The 22,267-nt window shown below is 34.3% G+C and overlaps 1 protein-coding gene across 5 annotated transcripts in view; it reads right to left on the reverse strand.

Moving 5' to 3' along the window:
• Window positions 1-22,267, reverse strand: part of FUT8 (fucosyltransferase 8) — a 101,127-nt gene that overhangs the window by 21,505 nt on the left and 57,355 nt on the right. For 3 of the 5 annotated variants that reach the window (XM_082283427.1, XM_082283426.1, XM_082283428.1), the window contains 4 exons: window positions 18,878-18,993; window positions 18,569-18,737; window positions 12,417-12,531; window positions 6,106-6,343 (listed from right to left, as the gene is read on the reverse strand). In XM_082283427.1, the coding sequence (XP_082139553.1) occupies window positions 6,106-6,343; window positions 12,417-12,531; window positions 18,569-18,737; window positions 18,878-18,993 (638 nt within the window). The remainder of the gene's footprint in view (window positions 1-6,105; window positions 6,344-12,416; window positions 12,532-18,568; window positions 18,738-18,877; window positions 18,994-22,267) is intronic. The other 2 variants (XM_082283429.1, XM_082283430.1) reach the window with 2 other exon arrangements.

Below are 22,267 nucleotides of genomic sequence, written 5' to 3' on the forward strand. Positions count from 1 at the left end.
TTTTAATGACCTAGTGTAATACATTAGAAAGTTATTCAAAACTTGAATGCAGGTTATAATTCCCCAAAACCCTAAGAAAGCTTCAGTTTGAACTGAAATTTATGCAGCCAAACAAAGAACTTATATTAACATTTGAAACTTTGCCATTTGTTTCGAGACCTAACATACTTAGTTTACCTCATGTCATCTCTTCATGTTCAAAAAAACCCTGATTTTTCTCATTTGGGTACAAAACACACTAGTATTTTTCCCTACTGCACATGCTGCAGTATAACCTTTCAAGTAAAGAATGGCTACCTTAAATCAAATAAACTCTTAATATTAAGCCAATCTGTAGCTTTTTTTTGCTTATTAAACAATTCTTAAAAGGGTAACAGTTAAACTTAACTTTTTTTTCAGTTTTTAATAGAAACTTGGTTTACCAATCTGTCATTTATCATCCATGACTTAATGCTCATAAGGAAAGTTTGTAATTAACCACTAACCTACTAGTACTAGTTTTGCTACTACATTGTGGGGGGGCAGCATCAATCTGTTAGGAAAAAGGGAAAGTCATGCTTCAAAGTGTAGTATTTTGTATGAACAGCATAAGATCCGTGATCAAATATGTGATTGATTATTCCTACCACTGCACAGAACAAAGCCAAGAATCCTTTTCCCCACCTCCACGCACTCCTTGGATTTCTAAGTCTTCAGCTTCAGCTTTCCCTGATCAAGAAACGTAGGGAAAGAAGCCCCTGCTGTTTGGAAAGTAACTATTTCAGTGGGCACACTTAGGTTACCTTCCTTCAATTCAACACAGTTAAACAATTCTCATGGAACAAAGTGTGTGCTAATCTGCCTATGGTCCTGCCCATGCAAGGAACTATTATCAAGCAGTCAATTGCATTTTATACAGACAACAAATCTTAACCTAAATTAGCAATGACTTAAGGAGAACTCAATGTATACAATCCCCATGTTTTCGCTTCCTGAACATTTTTTGATAGATAATGTAAATATAAACATTGACCTTTAAAGAAATACAGACATTCTAACTTCTGCTACCAGATAATGGCCGTATTTAAATGCAAGTATTTTCCATTTATCTCCCATCCTGTTAAAAAATGCCACTGACATGGCAAACAACTTCCAAGAGCACCATTCTTTTATCAAGAATAGATTTGATGTAATTCCTCATATAATTAAATGAGAACCAGTGGTACATTTAGCCTATGTAAATGGCTTCATTAGGATCAACTTGGCTTGACTGATTATAGCGTGAAAGAACACAGAGATGTACTTTATGAAGACCCCCTTAAAATACAAATTAATTTAATTTAGTATTGCAGATTTGGGACTGCACAAGTTAACTTTGTGACACAAGCTGTAAGACAATATTGAAAGTATCACTACAAAACAAACGAAAAAAATCCCATACCCACTCAAGGAGCAAAGGCAAACATTCTTCTGTGTTAAAAAAAACCCCAAAAGAAATAAAGCTAGTTACAAGAAAAGACTGCATCTCCTGTTATTCCAATTTCAGATAATGCAATTTTTTTGCTTTTCTGCTTTGGGACCAGTTGCCAAAATAGGGGTCAACAGCAGTAGTGAGTTGCTCTTAAAAAGCAGACCTCACTTCCAGTCAGAATTGTCCAGCCACGTCTTTGTCTAAAAGTAGAAATACTTCCCATATAGAAATACCTATAAAATGTGGCAGGACCAGCTTTTAAAACTTGCTTTATTTTAGAATTGAATTATGGTTTTTAATCTCCTACTGTAAAGCAGATTTTTATGTCCTTGAACCAGTGTAGGCCCTTCATATTTATCAATATCCATTTTGAAGGCCTGATAACAGAAGCAGACAGTGTCCTGCAGCCTGTCTTTGCTCTGCAAGGTGGAAATAACTTCTTGCTATTATTCAATAACCCTCCACTTAGACATGAATAAGGAACACTTTGCTCTCTTAGGCTACTGCGCTGCTCTGAAAACTCAGACCTACCTCATTAGAATTCCAAGGTCCTTTTAAGAGTTACCACTTCCTAAATATATTTATGTGTTTACACAGACAAATGTCTTTACATAGAGTATCTGACAAGGCACCTTGAGGACAAAAACTCTACACAGTATCAGTAGCTTGATTTCAAGATTAACACAATTGAAAAAAATGGAAAATACAGAGGTTGCTGCTACACTCTGTTCTCTCAAATCACCGTTCTCCAGCTTGCTTCACAGAAATGGAACTTGTTTGAATTAAAATGTAAATAATGAAAGTCACTGTATAAAAACAAAATTAAGAATTAGAAGTAGAAATTAATCCATTTTTTCTGCAAGATTTTATAAATAAGTTTGAGACATGGGAGCAAAACATAATTCATGCAATTGTACACAAGTTAAAGGGTTTTTTTAGCCCAAACCTAAATATTCAGCTGATTTACATAAAAAAAACTATTGTCAAGGAATATCTAGTTCATGGAGTAAAACTTTTTAATTTATTGCAATTAATTCTGCGAAAGTTTTCATGGTTTGATTTTGCAATTTTTATTTAGTCCTTTTGATTACTGTTGCCAGATAGGCTTTAATAAATTAAACATTCATTTTGTGTACCCACAGTATCCTCGTTCTTGAATTATACATATAAACATATTAGTTAATTCATATTTTAAGATTGTAGTTCAATTAATACTTAGAAGCTGGCACTACCAACAAATGAAGAGCTCTGCCATTTTCTCCCCTCTGGGTATCCCTTCCTCAAAGCATTAATTCATCAAACCATAGTTAGAGGCAGCAAAATCAATATTCAAGGATAATTGTAGGAAACATCGTTTCAGGTTTCCTTTTTCAAGTTATCTTTCATCTTCCTGGTTTTTAGGCCTTATGGGAAGGAGCACATACTGTTATTTAAAGCATGTAGATGCCTTCTTTACCACCACATCCCTTCATTCTCCAGCATGAAATGCACATAGGACTTCTTACAGTACATTAATCTGTCCTCCCCATTAATCTGTTTTCTTTCCTATTTATTCTATGATTTTTTTTGTCTTGTTATTTTATAGTCCTCTTTCAATTTATTATTGGGGAATGCCACCATAACATCATAAATCAGCAAGTAAAAAATTATAAGAAGAGACTCCATGTCAGCATGCAGCAATGACAACAGAACATTATGACCTGGCTAACTAATTAATTTAAAGAAAATTCATCAAAAATTTCATGATAAATAAGTCTTCACAAGTTCTCTCTATTTTGGCTCTTATTGCTAGGAAATCATCCATGCTTCTTATAAAAATTCCTACCTAAATTGTTCAAAAACAGTTTGACCATAGATATCAAAGGAAATACTGAACTACAAGAAAGATGCAATTACAGGCAAGATATAATTTTAGAACTAAAAAGAGCATCTCTTAAGATTTTTTCTCTGGAATGACAGTATGAGTGAAAAAAAGGACAAAGAAACCTTATGCCACAGTATAAAATAACTGCTGTATTTACACAAATCTGCAATAGAATTCTAAATGATTTTAATATGTTTAAGCCAGAAAAGCTGAACTTGATTACAGAACTACCATGTCAAACACAAAGAACAAGTGCAAAACATGACATGGGCTGAGATGCCCCCTAGTACTTCACAGATGGTAACACGTCTTACTAATCTTCTGCTATCAGACAAATATCAGCTTGTCCATTAAAATTCACTCTAGTTCTCAAATTCAAAAAAACCCCTTAGCTTTTATACCTAGTTAGGAGAGGATTGGACAAAGAAAATTCCAAAACTGTATGTATTCTCGGCTTATATAAGCCTCTTAATTTTTTGTAGAAGGTTCTACTATCTAAATTGTTTCACTGAAGATAAAGTTCAGAAAATTCAAAATTTTGTGCTGCTAATAAAACTAAAAGGTGTCAAGTAGAGGCAATCTAATTAAAAAGAAGAAAGATATATGTACAAATTTAAACAATTTTGTCATGAAGTACACTTTACTAACTTACCATCTATGCAGGTCTGCAATTAACATGAAAGCATGTCTTAAATGATATACTTTTCTGACTTGTTGGCCTATTTCTATAATTTACATTGAACACTTGCTATAATTATTCACTTGTATGAATATTTTTGAAACATAATTTTAAAAAATAATAAAAAATCCCTACAGTACATAGGAGAAATGTTTTATTTATGAAAAATGAAAATTGATAAATGTCAATGCGTTTCAATACATTTATTTTGAAAATCTAGGAAATCCCATGCAGATTTCAGAATTTGTAGAGAAAAAAATAATTAAAGGTGTGGTTCTGCAAACAAACTGCTCTAACCAGAGTTAAGTATTTCAGACTTAATTGTCCTTGTAAAAACAGGGAATAAATAAATAGATATACAAGTAAATAAAAATCTATATACATTTAGGGAGGCATAAAAAGTACACAGAAATCTTCAGCAAGATACAATGTCTTTAAAATTTACCAGCAATTAAGCATCCAGTGAAGATTCCTACTGAAGCCACACTGAGGCTGGTAAAGAGATCTCCTGTCAGTATCATGCATCCTCACGGGCCAAGCCATTCATTGCACAGGATCAGAATTTAACACAGTTTACAGCATGTGTGGCTGGCCAACAGGCTAACTACAGAGAGACTGTCTTTCATAGCTCAATGTCTGCTAGCTCTAGAATATCAAAACTCAAATTAGTGGCATTCATTATTTAAAACATAATTGATCGCATCAGGGTATTTCATGTGCTCAGCCTTCAAACTATTCATCCTGATCTAGAAACTAATAGAAAAGAGAGGAAAAAAAAAAAAAAAGGGAAAAAAAAAAAAAAAAGAACCCAAACTGTAGAGAGCTAAAATGAAGCATTATTTGTACTTTCACCAGCAAAAGCCTGTATTGCAGGAAATCATCATCTATTTAAACAGGTTTTCATGGAAGTATATATTCTTTTGAAGCCATGTGTGCATGAGTGCTCCAGAACACTGTTTTCCAGATTACTGTGCTAAGAAGTTGCTCACAAAACTGTCCGCATCTAAATTCTGGAGTCACACAGAGGAGCCTGCTGAGAACCATGTCCAGATGGTCGTTTCACTTACTAACTTTGCCAAACATGAATAAAACTTCATCTGGAGTTCTCAATATCCGTTTTCCATTTATAGTTGTTTTTATAAAACATCCAACCATTTCTAAGAAACATTTTTTGCAAAAAAAATCTCATTCACAAACCCCACTAGAATTCTCAAAGCTAAGTTTTGTAGCTTCTTGAAGCTTTGAAGAACAGATGCTATTTCAATGTGCAAATGCTGTTTCAATGTGTAAACACACAAGCTTACATGCAATCTGTAAACCAGATTTTGTAACCCTGATTAAGTTAATTTCAAACCTGCAAAACTTTTTAGTAGTTACTTTAAGATTCCATATGCACTGGATATGCAGTGTCCTAGTGAAAAGACTGAAGATGTTGATATGTTTTGACTATCAATCACACGGAGAAAGATGTCATTTAAAACAAATGCTGTTTACTTTGACAAAAACAAAGCTATCTGATCCTCCAAACCTCAGTGCCCATCTACTTACTCTAGGCAAATTGTTCAGCATGATATAAGAATGGACCACCTTGCTGATGTACAAATAAAATTCATATTTAACATTGCCATTGTTTTTACAACATGAATTTTGTATCTGTTAAGCTTGCATGAGGAATTGTATCAACTAGTTCTTTATTTTATTGGGGTGTGAATGACTATTGGATACCATTTCTTTTATATTTCTATTGCTTAATATTGGAAACATCCCTGCTTTTTAAAAAAGTTTATTAACAACAGCCTCTATTTAATACTCTCTCCCCATGAAAATTAGATTAATATCTGGCAGAGAACACAGAAGCAGCCTGATGAAAAATTATAATTTAAATCTCAAATACAAAACTTTCATATTAAAAAACTCTGCCAATGCAGAGCTATCTTATCAAGGAATTTTATTTTCAATACAATGGGCAAATAAGATATAAAATATGCTTACATACACAACTGTAGTCATAGTTACCATGCTCCACACAACATGAAAGAGACAACAAAATAATTCTACATGGACGAAGCTGCAGAAAAGCAAGGAGAAATGATGTGAGTGCTTCGGCCTTACCTGACCAGTGGCCAGTGGTGGAGCCTGCTCTGTCAGTGCAGGTCTCGCTGACGGGCCGGAACACGGTCTCCCAGCCGCCGGTCGCGTAGCGCCAGTTCTGCGACTCCAGGATGAGCGTGCGCTGGGTGCCGTACGCAATCATGAAGCAATAGACCACGTGGTGCAGCTGGCAGCCATAGCCACAACCTTTGTTGATGTTACACACAAGTTTCTTAGCTTTGCTGCAATCCTTCGGGTTCTGTAAGGATGGATGAAAAAGTGAAGCTGAAGAGAAGATACGCCAAAGGCGTACGTTTCTCTGAAAAACTGGCAAATGTCATAAATCACAGAAGCCATCCTGCTATAATACATCTCCTATTAAAATGGATGAGTAAGCTTCAGCTCCATGAAAATTTTATGTGAATTCTTCACTGTGAACATGAACAGTTATTGAACAACTTCACTATCCTAATGTAAAATAGAATACATTCAAGACTTTAAATTACTTTCTCATTTGTAAATCTGTCAGAATAAGCCAACATTTGGACTCCGAGTTCCCATTTCATCAGCATTTCATCAACATGATTCTCAGTGTTGGAATGCTTTTTCCTTTGGCATTTTTTCAAGTTTGTTAGTTCTGTTTCAATAAGCACGCATGTCATCCAATAAAAGAAAATCTCCACCTGTCTACATGGTACAGAATAAGACAAATGCTTATTAAGGGACTGCCTCCTAGGCTAGCTGACCACACAGTAAATACAGAATGTAAAACACATACCTGAGCAGGCTGATAAAGGACAGAATTTTAATCTGCATACACTCTCCATAAAATAATGTATTTCACTTCCACAAACCAAGAAACCACAAGACAGGAGGCAAATGCCTACATTATATGAATGCTATGTTTAAAAGTACAAACTAATAAATATTCTCAGGTATGTGGACAACACAACAACACAATCAAGAGAAGTTTTTCTTTACATAAAATATAGTAATTTTTTGTACACATTCATACTTGCATGGCTGTAGACATACTTCTAAATTCCAGAAAGGTCTTCCATAAAATCTCTATGATGAAAGTTTCAGATAAGCTGTGAGAATACTGATATTTGAGCATCAATATAAATTCTGTTTTTTTCACATCTAAACAACTTTAAATAAAATTTTCTGTAAATTTGCCACAATCAAATGAAATCTTTTAAAAACAGTGATCCCTGTCTGGAGAACTTAGATCCCTCCTTCAAGTGATTTTAAAGATAATCTGAATATTCTGAGTCCTAAAATACTTTAAGAGAAAATTAATTTGTGCATTCAGTTGTGTACAGGAGGGGATGACAATTCAGACTGTGGGGCAGGGGGGAAAATAATAAAACATCCAAAACAAAAACAAACCCAAAACTCTACAACATGTGCTACAACTACAGCATTTTTTTTTTTCATTTTAAATACACCTGATTTAAAGCCTAACTAGGTATGAAAATAATAAATTAAATAAAATTTCCATTCCCAATTTTTGTTCCTCAGACCAGTATTTTTGTCATCACAAATCTAAAGGATAACTTGAGACTAAACCTAACAGATATCTTTGAAACTACAACAAATGTATTTCTCACAGTTTTTCAGAAGAGAAAGAGGGCCTTTCTAGTATTCTGTACAAGTCCACACAGAAAGAACTCCATGAAAAAATACCTCCTCATATCATTATCTTCAGCAGCATTATATTTTTATTATTACAACTGTCATTAGTATTATCATATTTTGCTTGGTTTCAGTTATTAAGCTGCTCTTATCTCAACCCACGATGGGGTTTCTTTGTGGGGTTTTTTTGTTTGTTTAGAGGTTTTTTCCCATTGATTCTCCTCCCTGTTGCACCAGGGAGGAAGAGGAGTGAGTGTTTGGGGGGGTACTCTGTTGCCAGCCTGGGTAAAGCCACAACACTATTTTTTTTGAAAGGGATAATCTCTGTGAATTTTTAGGAAATGCCCACAGACAATATAATGCTTTCTGTATTTGCCATTACCTCCAAATGCCTGTGTCCTCTAAAATGAAAGCACTTAATCGATGGCATATTTGAAGTATTGTCAAGGTGTGCCTTTCTAACTTTCTTTCATGCAAATGCAAGCTTCATACAACAGCTTATGAACAATATTATGGAAATCAAGTAGTAATCACATAATGAAATATAATTTGATAGTGTGACTGCTTACCCATGTTAATATTATGCACTTACTTGGGTTTTAACATCCTTTGAAGACTTAACTAAAAACTATATGTATCTTAGTATTAGTTTGTGACTTAAAAAGGAAGCTAGTTAACTAATTTCTTTATGATTGTGTTTTTTTTCAAATTGCTATATTCAAGTAGCAAAAAGACAAAACAGTACTTGAGCTTCAATTATATACTGAGAATTTAAAAAGAAAAAGGGAAGTAGAGATACATGGATATATTGCAGTTTCAACGGATGTTTCTGGAAAAAGGTGGACATATTAACCATTGATAAGGAAGAAAAGTTACATTTCAAGCATCAGAATAGCTTGTGTGTTCATAACCAAAACTGCCAACCAAAGGAACCAGTAAAAGTATTGAGCTGATAAAAAAACCAGTCAATTTCAAAATCAATGAAGACTGACAGAAGAGTTTTCCTCCTGGCACAAAGTCACAGAAAAGGATTGTAAATCCCTGATTCGAATGAGCAGTACACTCTGTTCTCAACCCTAATGACACTGCTCATCACACACTCCTATCTCCAATTTAATGATCTACATAATCAAGAGAGGGATATAAGGGACGTCCAGGAATCTCAAGCCCTGTAACGTAACAGCCACACAACTGCATTAAAAACAAATACCAAAAAAATACAAAATCCCAAACAAACAAAAAACCGACAGCTGACCAACCACAGAAAACATACTTCAATATGAAGATTAGATTATCAAGCCATGACAAAGTTTACACCTTTTATCTTTCTCAGAATTACTTCTATGAACAATGCAACTGAAAACAGTAACAAATTTTCAGAATAGTAAAATGGTTATAACTATACATTTCTATGGAAGAGAATGCCTTCTAAAATAAAAGAGAACTTTTGCAACTGGCAAGATAGATTTAATGGTCTTTCATCACAAAGAACATGGGTATACATTGTTGTTCTCACAAAATTCAGGGTTTCCACTGTATTCTTCTTCCAGGGCTCTTGGTTGGCCTATTCACAGAAAGTAGACTCAGATGGGAATGCTCTCCCAAGGGCTGCTTCAAAGCCCCTCCATCTTCCAGTGCTTCCAAGTATGTAGCCAAACATCAAAACACATGACAAACTGGCAAAAGTAAACTCTGCTCCTTAAAATGCATTTTACTATAGGAGAAATGACTGTGTTGTTTCTGAATTTAAAACAGTTCAGAGAAATGTACTTAATCCAATGAATCACAACAGATTAGAGTGGGAAAGCAGTCTGCTACAATTTACTAAGTAACCTCATAAACACAGTATGATGCTCATTAACAAAGTTGTTCTTTTTTTATATTTTCAATAAGTATTTTGTTCTTTGATGCTACACAGTCTGCTGGAGAAGACAGTCCCACCCAAAATCTTTGGAAAATTCCATTTTTTTAGAGAATGATGTCAAGGAAGGGTGTTTCTCATCCTAATTATCACAAATGTAATTCACACCATCTTCTACTCCCCTTCTTTTATGATGTCATTTGTAATCATTTCTTTTCATATCAGCTCCCCTCAAGACTCTGGAAGGAGAAAAACTCCAAAGGCAAAACAAAAAAAAAAAAAAACCAACAAAAAAAAAAAAAAAAAAAAAAAAAAAAAACAACCAACCAAACCACCGGAAGTTTCTTCCAGCTGCTGGAAGAAAATGTTCTTTCTTCCCTAGTCAGAAATAGTAGGTATTCAATTTGAGAGACAGAGATCTCAAACCTTCCTCTAATTTTAACTCCTCTGGTTTGCACCTACCCTGCTACAACACACAAGCTTCAGCTTGAGTAAAACATCCCAGCATGCAGATGGACTAAACACACGGTGCTCCTCAAGCCATGATGCAGAAATCCTAGAGAAAACCTCACACAGACATCAGCAGTGATCACACTTTCTTAAGTGGTTATTATACTAAAAATATATCATATATTTGATTTGATTGAGTGAAGGTTACAAGTTTAAACTTTTCAAGACTCACAGTTGTGAGGGGTGCACCCTTTGCATATATGCCAAGTGCCCAGAGCCTTTTTTACTGTTGTTGTCATTTTAGCATGAGCACTTTTATTAAAAATACGTATCAGTAATTTTAATGTGAGGGAGAAGATTTAATACAGAAAATTCTAAGTGACACATTAAATCACCAAAATTACTGCCAAACCCAAAAAGCTCAGAAAAAAGTCTTGTGACAAACTTTCTTTTCTTTGCCTACATAAAAAGCCCCAACTAAATAGTATGAATATGACTAGTATAATTGATGTATTTTTGAGCAATTAGTAACCTTTCTCACCTAATTATATTTTTAACCTTCAAAGCTGAACAAAAAGTTTTGGATTTTTTTTAAATCAGAGGCAAAAATACTCTGCTATTGCGAGACTGCATGCTGAATGAATCACAAACTTCCTAAAATAAACAGAACAAAAATAAGCACGAAAGAGAAGGGACAGAAAACTGCTGCCTTCATAATCATTTACTCACTTGATTACGGTACTACAGGTGCTCTTATCTGACATCTCTTGCACATTCTCTTCAATTGTTTGATAAAAATCATCTCTGAAAAAAACACCTTTTCCTTAAATATAAGCTCTTAGCTTTTTAAATGTTGCTCTAACTACAGGGAACTAGTTACATGTAGCCTCATTAAATCAAATTTATGGTAATATCATCCAAATGAAGTAGCAGTCATCACTATTCACAATCATTCAGCTAAATGACTTGCCAGAGAGATGTCCCAAAATAATGCAGCTTCACTGTTCAACATGCACCAGAAAAATGCTATACAGTACTTTCATACTTACCTGAAAAAAAAAATTACAAGTATTTCCCATATAATTCTTTTTGGCATTGACCTGAGGGGCAAGGGTTGTTGAATTTTTTATTTTATCTTATTCTTTAATACAGTTTTATTATTAATAGAGGTGTATATATACCTCTGTGATTTTGAACTATTTGACTGCTTTACAGTGGTGCATATTTGTTAAAGCAAATAACTTTGTGCTCTTTTTGAGGACTTGCACAGTTATATTACTAAATAAGACAACAAATGGATCATGAAAGAGGAGGGAAAGGTAGAGAAAGGCTATATTTATCAGCATGAAAAGCACTTACAGCACACTACTGTCAAACAGTGACATCCAAATGAAAAAATAAGGAACAGTTCTCAGAAAGGAGTTGAAGAAATACAATAAAGTGATGACTCCTGCACAATTCAGAGAGATATTTTTTTCCTCAGAAGGGTGTCTTTTTTTATTTAACAAGCAACAAATACATAGCTTGGTCACAGAAGAGAAGGTTCAACAGCTGAACTGTGAAATAATGAAAATCTGAAAAACAAATTCAGCTATTTACACAAGAGAAAAGGATCACACATTAGGAGTGACCATTCAGAACAGCTGCATACATACCACAGAAAGTAAACCGAGTACAAATAAAACAGACTACATTAAATGTCTTTTTGATCACTGCACAAATAGCTGCATGCATTCAGTCATGAAAAAAAGCCCCAACACCTTCAGATCAAGTTTTATTTAAATTTTATACACACACACAAGCACATATATTAAAAAGGCCTTATACACTCAAAAATATGAGCATCTAGAGAAGTCTCAAACATCTTTTGAAACAATCTAGGACTAGACAGTACACTCTACAAGCCCTTCAATTTTGCTTATTTAGAAATGGGCTGCTAGTTCAGAAGTTTGATACAACTACTTCTATATTTTTATTTTTAAAACAATGCAAATATATTTATGCATTTTGATATTCTAAAGAATAAAAAAAAAGTCAACCAGACAATTATCTTTTACAATAAAACAAAGAATTCAAACAGGGAAGTACAGCCCAGTAAAAACCACAAATCCAAAAAAAAAACCAAAACCAAAGAAAGAAATAAACCAAAATAACCAACGACAAAAATCCAAACCCCAAAGACTTCCTTAAAATATTACCTTCCATTTACATATATAATACTGTTTGAAACAAAGGTAATAATTTCCTTTCTACATCAGTCATTCATATACCAACATTCACTTTAAACTATCATGTAATTATTCTATTGCAAGGTTTTAGCTAAGTGCTCTGTATATAAGAAGAGAAAAATGATTACTTTGCATCAAAAGCTCTATCCTCTTACCTGTAAATAAGTTATTCTCCTCTGTACCAAATCTGTTAGGTCTTTGGCCTCTTTTTCTCGCCAATCTCCAGCTCCATCTGTTTGACTGAGGTAGTACAAGTCGGTCATTATTGACCTATAAACAACAGTGGGAAACAACAATCTTAAAAACTGGGAAACAACATTACTAAATTAGAGGATTGAATGAAATCAAAGACAAATTAAAGAGATATTTCAATTGTAGCCTCAAAACCAGTTTCTTCATGCCACCTCATACTGCACAAGCCAAACAGCAGCCAAGACTGTGTTCTTCATCTAACAAATGTTCCAGACCAATTAGCAATTAAAAACTAAAAATTCTAAACAGACTCATGGCCATGCAAGTCTATACTACAAAACATGAATTTTGAGGAACTATCAAATACTAAATTGAGATTATCTAATACACTAGAGATTCTCTTCTTAGAGCTATAACATTTCATTGGCCAAATAAGACGATAAAGAACTCATCATCATGAAAAGAAAAATGTTATGTGACACTTATTTGTTAAAATTTGCAGATTAGTCAAAATTACTAATTTGATTTTGTCCAAACAGTACCACCCTGGAAAAGACATTTTTTAAATCTCTGTGGCTTTTGGGAAGAAATACAAAACTAGAGAAAAACTATTCAAAGGGCTTATAAAAATGGTTATTCTAAAAGTAAAAGGTGGCCCAATTCAGAACCAGGCATTTCAAAGTTGGTTTCATAGCTTGAGAATATTTAATATTGCTAAACATTCCTCCATAACAGTACTAAAGTTCTAAGTTTGAACCACTTTTCTTAATACTTTCATCTGAACTTCAGATGTTGCAGTTTATTGCCTGAAATTCTTGATAAACCACAAGTTTGATCTAGAAAGAGAAGCAACAGAATAAAGGCGGAGAAATTTGGGAGGCGACCAAAAAACAGTGTGAGGGTTGATAAAAATACATTTCCTAACAATATTTGAAGTGGTCTTGTCAAGCTGTTGGCAGCACTTGTTTGCACTGGAAGCACAAGCCTAGTTAGCCAAGGCTACCACTTGTACCTAACTGAGAGGAGCAGGCTGCATATCCCTACTAGGTAACTATTTCCAATGACACAGTATTTAAGCAGTAAACATTCAGTTAAATCAAATTAGGGCAGACCTATCTTTATCAGCAGATTTACCAGACAAGCTTCTCTTGCTAATTTAATAACTGGATTTATGGATCTGTAGTTTTTATTCTCATACACTCATTCTAGTCTTCATTCCCATGCTTTTGTACAGGGCAGCAGAGACACTAACTATAATACCTAGTATTGTTGTATTAAATATTTTACCCAAATTATTCAGCAGCAGTAATCCTCACCTTCTGTCAATCAACTGGAAGAACCTTATCTACATTCTAATCTCAAACTATATAAACTGGATTTTCTTTTACAAGGTAATTGAGCTTGAAACACCCTATTCCGGCTTTGCATAAAAATTAATTTAAAGCATCACCGGGTAACTAGTTTTAAATCAGTAACTCTCAAAGACACATAATACTCAAAGTAACATGCACACACAGTTTAAAGAGAATTAGAACAGAATTAATGATGGAGTAGTTCTAATACAATGGAATATATACAGATAACTGAACAGATAAAGAGCCTGTTCCTTTTAAGACAGTTTTCTACTTTATAGAGAGCATTTAGGCTAGCAGGCATACTAAAAAAAAAAAAACACCAACATGTATTTTCTTGGGAGTTTAAATATATTTTTCTTCCCAATCAGGATGTAACCATGTTGGGTGTTTAAAGAAAAAATACGAAGTTAAGGTTTAAACAGCAAAAAAGAAAAAAAATTCTCTATCATTAAAAGCAGCTGTGCAACCACCCAGCCACATTTTAAACCATTTTCAAATGCTCTTTCACTAGCCTTAAAAAAGTCTGTTCTGTACTTGTGAGGTAAGTAATCAGTGTAAACTCTCTATACTTTACAGAAATATATTTCCATTAAATATAGACAAAAATAACTGAAAATAAGAAGTTTACCAATTAAAAAAAAACCAATAAAAAATTTTTTCTCTGTCAGCTCTTAAGCAATTTTTCCTATTTCTACAGAAAAAAAGTGTTGCCTAAATTTTATTTTTTTATATTCTTGGCCATGGTGACCATGACAAAGAAAAGGCAGTAGCTTAGATTTAATAATCAGCCTTACGGATGAAATATAATTACTTTGATAATTTTTGTGGCAAGAGAAATGGTGAGAGTGTCCTTACACAGCCTCAATGACTCACCACTTTAGGTAAAGGCAGCTTTGCTCAGTAGAAGCCATAAAGAGTATCAAATGATTTGCAGGAAATGTAATGAATTCATGAAAGAGTTTTCAGACAGTATCCATGATCTTCTTTAAAAAAAAAAATCATAAAACTCTGAAGTAAACCAGGAAGTGAAAAATTCACAGGTGTTACCACACAGAAATTACTATAAGGTAGTGCTATTTTAAGACACAGTCACAGACAACTTCTTTCTTTGATTGTTATGGCTCAGAAATGTGCATTTTTTAGCTTTACATCTGCTAGGGTTTTTCAAGTGTGACAAATCACTGGGATGGCTTATTAATACAGATTTAGAAGAGACACAAATACCTAAGACCAGGGTCATTTGCCATGCAGAGAGTTAAAAGCACATGGAGCAGTGATCCATGAGCCCAAGATAGCTAAGTGCAGACAAAGGATGAGCCTGCACAGCACTATTAGAGGCTATTGAAGGTAGTAAAATGGCAGGAAACTTCCAACAGTGGCACTGCAGATGTCTACTACGTCACACTTGGTCTTTCACTGGGTTACTAACCAACAATATCAACTTGCTGCTGTTGTTGCTTCATATCATAAAATAAATCATGGAGCTGCACTTAAAAGCATTTTGCTCCTAGAAAGCAGAATGGAGGAAAAAATCTGGCTATGTATTTCATCTGTATTTGATTGCCCAAATAAAGAGGGAAGGGTGGTCATTTTTAACTATTGGTCTAGACATTTATTCCAATCATATGACAAAATTACATTTAAACCTCCTAAGAATATTACATCAACAAATAAAAACTCAAAGAAAAATTTTTACTTCAAAGGAAAGAGTGTGAAAATCTGTCCAAAAACTATGCATCAAATATTGACCAGTTACCACAAAATCCCTGATGACAGCTATTCCCCGGGAGAAGGAATGAAACCAACTCAGTAATAGCCACCTTGCAAACAACTTTTGTCAACACAGGGAACAACCATGACAACTAGAGGATTAATCTGCTCTTTTTTAATAACTCAATATCAAATAATCTTTCCAGTGTTTAGATGAATTTACTCTCAACAGCCCTCTTCCCTATAGCAACTACAAGAATACAATTATGCAATTCTCAAGAAACTCTGTGCTGGGCAACGTTGTTTCTCAAACAGAATCGGTAGAGAAATACTTCACAAAAACAGATGCAAGACCAGCACTTGTGTAGAGAAAATCCACACAGCTCCTAGGGCATAGCCAACAAACAGTGATGAAGACATCTAACAAAAAGCACTATCATATTAGGAGTAAACAATTTGCTTAATATCAAGATTAACAAAGAACTCTAATACTACTGGTCCAGAACCACAGGAAGAAAGTTTATCATCTGTTAGAAAGCAAATCTTAATCTATGACACAGTAGGCTTTCCTCATAAACAAAACAAAATAAATATTAGCCTCTTTCCTTACATAGCTATCTCATCATTTGATCACTATCCACCTCTTTATTTGCTTTCCCACCTAAGGACGGCATGAAAAACTCCTTTAAGTACTTATAATTAACATTAATCTTTCTAATCCAAACACTAGATTACAAAATATATTAAAATTTCTGAGATATCTTTATGTCTATCTATTTGTGTATATATATAAAAGTAAGTAATACCAGCTACTCTTGCAGTGTTCCATTTATAGAAAACATAACTTTTTAAGACAGCACTGTCAACAAAAGGGCATTTGGCAACATGTTTAATCCCTTTAAAAAAATTCAACAAGCGCATGTGCACTTAAAAAACCCAAACCAAACCAACAAACAAAACAGGCAATAAGAAAAAAACAAACAACAACAAAAAAACCAAGCCAAACAAACCGAGTCAAACAAAGCAACCACCAAAAACCTGTGCTTCTCAGAGTGAATGAGAACATCTGATTTGCTCATTTCGAATATGCTATGTTCCTTTCAGAAGTGACCAGATGGACAGCAGAGGGAAGATGATACCAGTCCTTTCCTGGGGAGCTACTCTGCATTGTAAGGGAAAAGAACATCCCAGAGACAGCAGTGCATCCCATGCTAAAGGATGGGTACACAAGGAACTGGGAATTTTCCTAGAGTTCACACAATACTGAAAGATCAAAGTGAAATAATGAGACAGCTTGACCTCAAAGGTGCAGGAAAAAGCTTCCTCAGGACTAGAGGCAAACAAGAAGTGCATTCGGCAACACAAGATAATTGTATTGCTTGAAGGCAACACTGCAAATGCACCAGGAACACACACTGAATATTGTAGAAACATTTTTGTATCGGTTTTTTCTTATGCAATTCCTTTGAACTTCTACATTGTAAATAGATTGCCTAGATTTCAGTTTAATAAAACCTAGTTGCTGGCTATTTGACTTTAGTTTAAATGACTGAAGTCTTTTTTGAGGACCTCACCAGACAAGGAAGGTCTACACAGATCTATTACTAAGACTAAACAGACTTCAGATTACTCTGGATTTAATAACCACTGTGACAACTGAAAGAATACTTGTAGTCAATACAAAAATTATCAGAGGAAAAAAAAAGAGCAGTTGTGATTGCTTGCATCATGTACAAACTTCTTTCAGTACCACAGTGGAAGTCATCTCATAACTTCCAGAGATCTATAGGGCAAAGTTTTCTAATCCAATGCAAAGGAGTTATGCATCTCTAGAATGGGCTTCACCTCACCCTGAAGTATTGAGAGATGTGAACATAAGGGTATCAGAAATCCAGAAACTTGCAAATAGGACTTAATGAATTAATAATCACTGGTGTAGGAAGAAGAGGACTAAGGAAAAGGACTCGTCCTGGGAGACAGCAACATAAAAACCTTCTGGCATCAAACACACACAACATTATTCAAGGTTTCACTGTGATGACTGCCTCATCCTGGCTTCATAAACAGAGGAATCATATGCACACGAGTGATTCTGTTACCATGACAGATGTGAGAAAGTCTGGTATTTGACTACTTGCCTCAGTTTTTAGCAGACAGTTTAAAAGGTATATAAGAATCCATGAACTAAAGTTCACAAAGCCCAAACAGAAACAATTTCCATGGAGAATAAATATTTCTGAGTGGAGATAACTATCGAAACAAACTGTCCAGGGAAGTGGCAGCTTCTCTGTCAGTTCACTGTTCAACTGAAGATCTCAAGTCTTTTGGAAAATTCTGCTTCAGCCAAGCACTACTTTTATTTCAGTCAAATATATAAAACTGCACTTGGCAGAGAACTAATTGGATGAAATTTAATCACGTCTTTTATATAAATAATAATTCTCAATAATTGACTAGTCCCTTCTCACTTTCAACTCAATCTGTGACAAAATGGATTTTGGAACTGTGGAATATTAAATTACAAAATTTAATGGACCGTACTATTTGCCCACATTAATAATCAAATTCATATTGCCTTTCTGTTTTAAATAGTGTTTACATTATTTCTAAGGAATTGAAAATTCTTCTGATTTTTTCCCTTTACTACAGCATTATTTTCAAAGGCTCTTGCTTTATTACTGATGTTCACACATGAAGATCACAGCTTTTTTCGGGACATTGATACGTGTTTAAGGCAGTATATTTAGTTAATTCAACTATTTTTGTATAACTGTTTACTGATGAGACACAAACTGTTATTGCAATCCTGTTGGGAACAGAGTTAAAAATATAATATGCTTAAAGACAGACTTCACTGAATTTTTAACATCTCCTGGATTAATTTTTTTCAGCATGAACAAAACTCATACAGAATATTTTGATATGATAAAAAGGTACTCCAACAATAAGGAGGCCTGATGACTGACAACAACTAAAAACATAATTGCCACACATCTTTGAACAACATAATGACAGTTAAATTAAAGGTCAGAATCAACTAATGTAAGTACCTTTCCTGATGACCCAAATCAGACAGAAATTCATCAATGCGTGTTTGCAGTTCACTTCCTTCTAGATTTTTCAACTTCTTCAGTTCACTCTGGAGGAAAAACCAAAGTTCCTTAGCCCCATTCTCAATCCTCCTCCTCAGTATTTCATGGTCTTTTCCAAGGCCTTCTACTAAAAAAAAAAAAAAGCATAAAAGCATCAGTATCAGTACTTATAGTTGAATTACTTGTTAAGAAGCCAATACATTTGTGATAAGAAATACCAAAACACCAAAACTTGTTTTAGAAGTAAAAGAAAACTTATCTACCAACCATCTCCTGCCCGCTTCTTATAGTTTTCTATCTGTTCTTTGGCCTTTAGAAGTTGCTCCTCTAAAGCATGTACCTTTCCTGCAGCTGGTCCCTGATCAATGGGACCATCTGGTATCCTAGGACATAGAAAATAAAGAAATTGCGTGATTTATAAATATAATTATTTGATAAATTATTTGCATCAACAATTCAGCTCTCCTTTCATTTTTATTCCATACTGTTTTACTGATAAACCTTCATAAATATTTCCTTAAAACCAGAAGAAATTAAACACATTGACATAAACAAGATTTTGAAAGCACCATTCCATAGGAGAAAAACAGTGCATAACACAGCTGCAATGCAGGATTCAGCCTGATCCTATACTGTGCTGCTTTCAAGACTTCCACTCACCAATATGAACAATGCAAGGCTCTGCTTGTGAAAACAGTATCTGGGGCAGTTTAATTGTCGACCTGACTGGCACACAAACAAAGCCTATTCAACATACCTTCAAGAGATTCTATTTCTGACTCTTCTTACATTCACACATGAGGTACATTCTGCTCTTGAACCCTGGCCATATATTCTTAGAGAACCAGGGCTCCAGCTCTTGAACTCTAGTTAAGGCTTCCTACACATTCACCCAGGATGACTTCAATGTATTGCATGGACTCAGAACAAGATCCAACCACCTTAAATGTACCATTGTCATGATCTCTTATTCTAAACTGTACATCACCTAAAACAACACCAGCAACTGTAACATCAGTTTGTAAAATTTCTGATATGTGAGCACAGGAGAAGTATGGAAATACATATGCTGAAATCTGTGAGCCGTAAGTCAGCCCTGAGGGCATTACTGAGGTTTGTTCACCATCTCAACTTGAATCCACGTATTAATAAACCAAAATTATTAAAGTTTAGAAACTAGATGCTAACTACTATTTGCCTCACAAATTTAAAGCAGGTAAAATAAAAACTCATTTAATTTCAAGAGAAATTACACTTATTAAAAATTATTCCACATTTTATAAGCTCTTGTAAGATCAGACTCTAAAGAGAAAAAGAGCAAGCAGACGTGCAATGAGAAGTCTTGAGAACTGCAAAGAATACAGAATTCTTGCAGAACATAAAGATGATTCTTCCTTCATAAAGGAATATGAACATAAAAAGAAACAGATATTCTCTCCACACACAGAGTTTCACAGCACCATACACAGGAAGAGTCCTTGACAGGTGCCTCTAGCATAGGGAAAACAATGGTTTGAGGGAGCACCTTCCCTGTAAAAAAGAAATGACAGCATTCTAAATATCCTACTGAGATTTTATTAACTTAAATGTCTCTCAGGTCTGGATAGCTAAATGCCAATAAAATTTCAAGGACTGATGAGAAGTTCATTTTCCCTGGAACAGTTGAAGAGAACAAACACCTAATGTAAGCATCAGAAAGGTGTATCACACGAAGCATAGCATTTAAGCACCTTTTTTCAGAAGGAGATAAGAGAGGTGGAAGAAGCAGCTACGTAGCCTGAGAGAAATTCAGTAAAAAATTCTGCAGTCTTAAAGCTTCCTATTGAAAGGATCCCTATCCTAGGGATAATTACTGAAAAAATATTTGTGTTCTAAAACTACCACAAAAAGGAATTACCATTAACTGCTCGTACATCTGCTTTTTCATGCACTGATAGAACAAGCATGTCAAAACTGGGTAAAATTTCCTAATCTTAATCATGTGCACTCCCTAAATATACTCTCCATGTCAACAATCCATTTGTAAATTTGTTTCTACAAAAAATGTACAGTATTGTATCACACTGAGGTACAGTATTGTATTGCCATGTACAAGACAATACAAACAAGCCTTTAAAAAGTATATTGAAAGACATTTACATTCTTACACGAATTTAAAACCACCAGATGGAAATGTGTTTGTGATCTGCTGACTTGGTACCACAGCTGGAGTTGTGAAGGAACAACTAACCACAAAATTGCCAGAAAAAAATGTTAGGGTTTATCTTGTACAAGTCACACACCCAAAAGGTAGAATCTGTGAAGAACAATAGGGTAAAAGGACACAAAATCATTACCATAAGAAGTCCTGAGACAGTGTACAAATCATCTTAGCATAAGGAAAGTCTGTTAAAGTAGCAATTAGAGGATCCTACAGAAGGATGGTTGTGGATGATATGAAAGAAGCACAGTAATGTTGATCATTTGATATAATTAAGATCTTAAAAAGAAAACTGCATGCCATTTAACATTCATCTTGTTTGGCACATTGCAATAAAAATTTTTATTGTACTTAGACTGTTAGATAAAAGAGCTGGGATGGGGGGACATTCTCAAAGCTAGTTGTTTGGACTTCCAAAAATTACATCATTTTAGGATGAAACTAAGATAGCTTATTCTTTTTTCAGTTTTGTCTCCACATCTGTTACCTCATCAGACTCAGAATTGCTGTCTTCCTCACTTTCATCCAGTCTCAAAATTAAGGAAAAGATTCTTCTCTGCACAGCTTGGCTGTTATTACCCTCTCCAAGTACTTCAACTGACTTGGAGATAAGACAACATTTGAGGGAAAAGCGTTTCAATTAAAATCCTTGTCTAGTCTCAAGGCATCCTGCACGCAGATAATTTCTAGTGCAGAATATCCTAGTAATTATGCATACTTATGAATAAGAATTCCTCTTGAAAAACAGGAATTCTTACCAAAATAATTCTTACCAAAGTAAGTCCTGACAACTATTTTACTTCTTAAAATATGAGAGGTGAGTTTAAAGTAAATTCATCTAAACTAAGATGATTCTAAACAGTAATAAAAAAACCGCATCAGTAAGCATCTAGGACACAGTGTCCTTCACTTATTACTATGGTAAAACTGTAAATTAAGTTATGAACACAAAATAAACACAATTATAATTCTCTTAAACAGTCAGTCAAGCTAATAAACCAAGTAGTAGGTTTATTTCAATTCTCAGTAGTTACAAGGTGTGATGTTTGCATGCTGCTTCCTACCATTTGATAGCAAATAGAAATTATCTTTTCCATAATCAACTCATCAAATAAAGATATTACTGTGTAACTTTAAACATAAAACAAATTATGTTGTAGAGATAACCTGTTTCTACTTTGTCCCTTGTTAATCCAGCTAAAAAAAAAAAAAAATTCTATGTACATAATCCATATGACTTGGGCCAATTTCTCATCACCTTCAGGTGACAGAGGGGCAATGAAAAAGCAATGATATCAAGTCTGGATCTCTGAAGGCAAAAAGAACACCTTAAAATATTAATCATAGTGACATTCAATTTAGCTAGAAGAACTGCCATACTGTGTAAAATAATTGTAAAAATAATTTTAAAAACCCATAAATTACAAAAACCATTCTAACCTTTTCCTATTCCCAAG

Source organism: Coloeus monedula (assembly GCF_965178545.1).
Source record: "Coloeus monedula genome assembly, chromosome: 6".
In the NCBI taxonomy this organism is placed as follows: domain Eukaryota; kingdom Metazoa; phylum Chordata; class Aves; order Passeriformes; family Corvidae; genus Coloeus; species Coloeus monedula.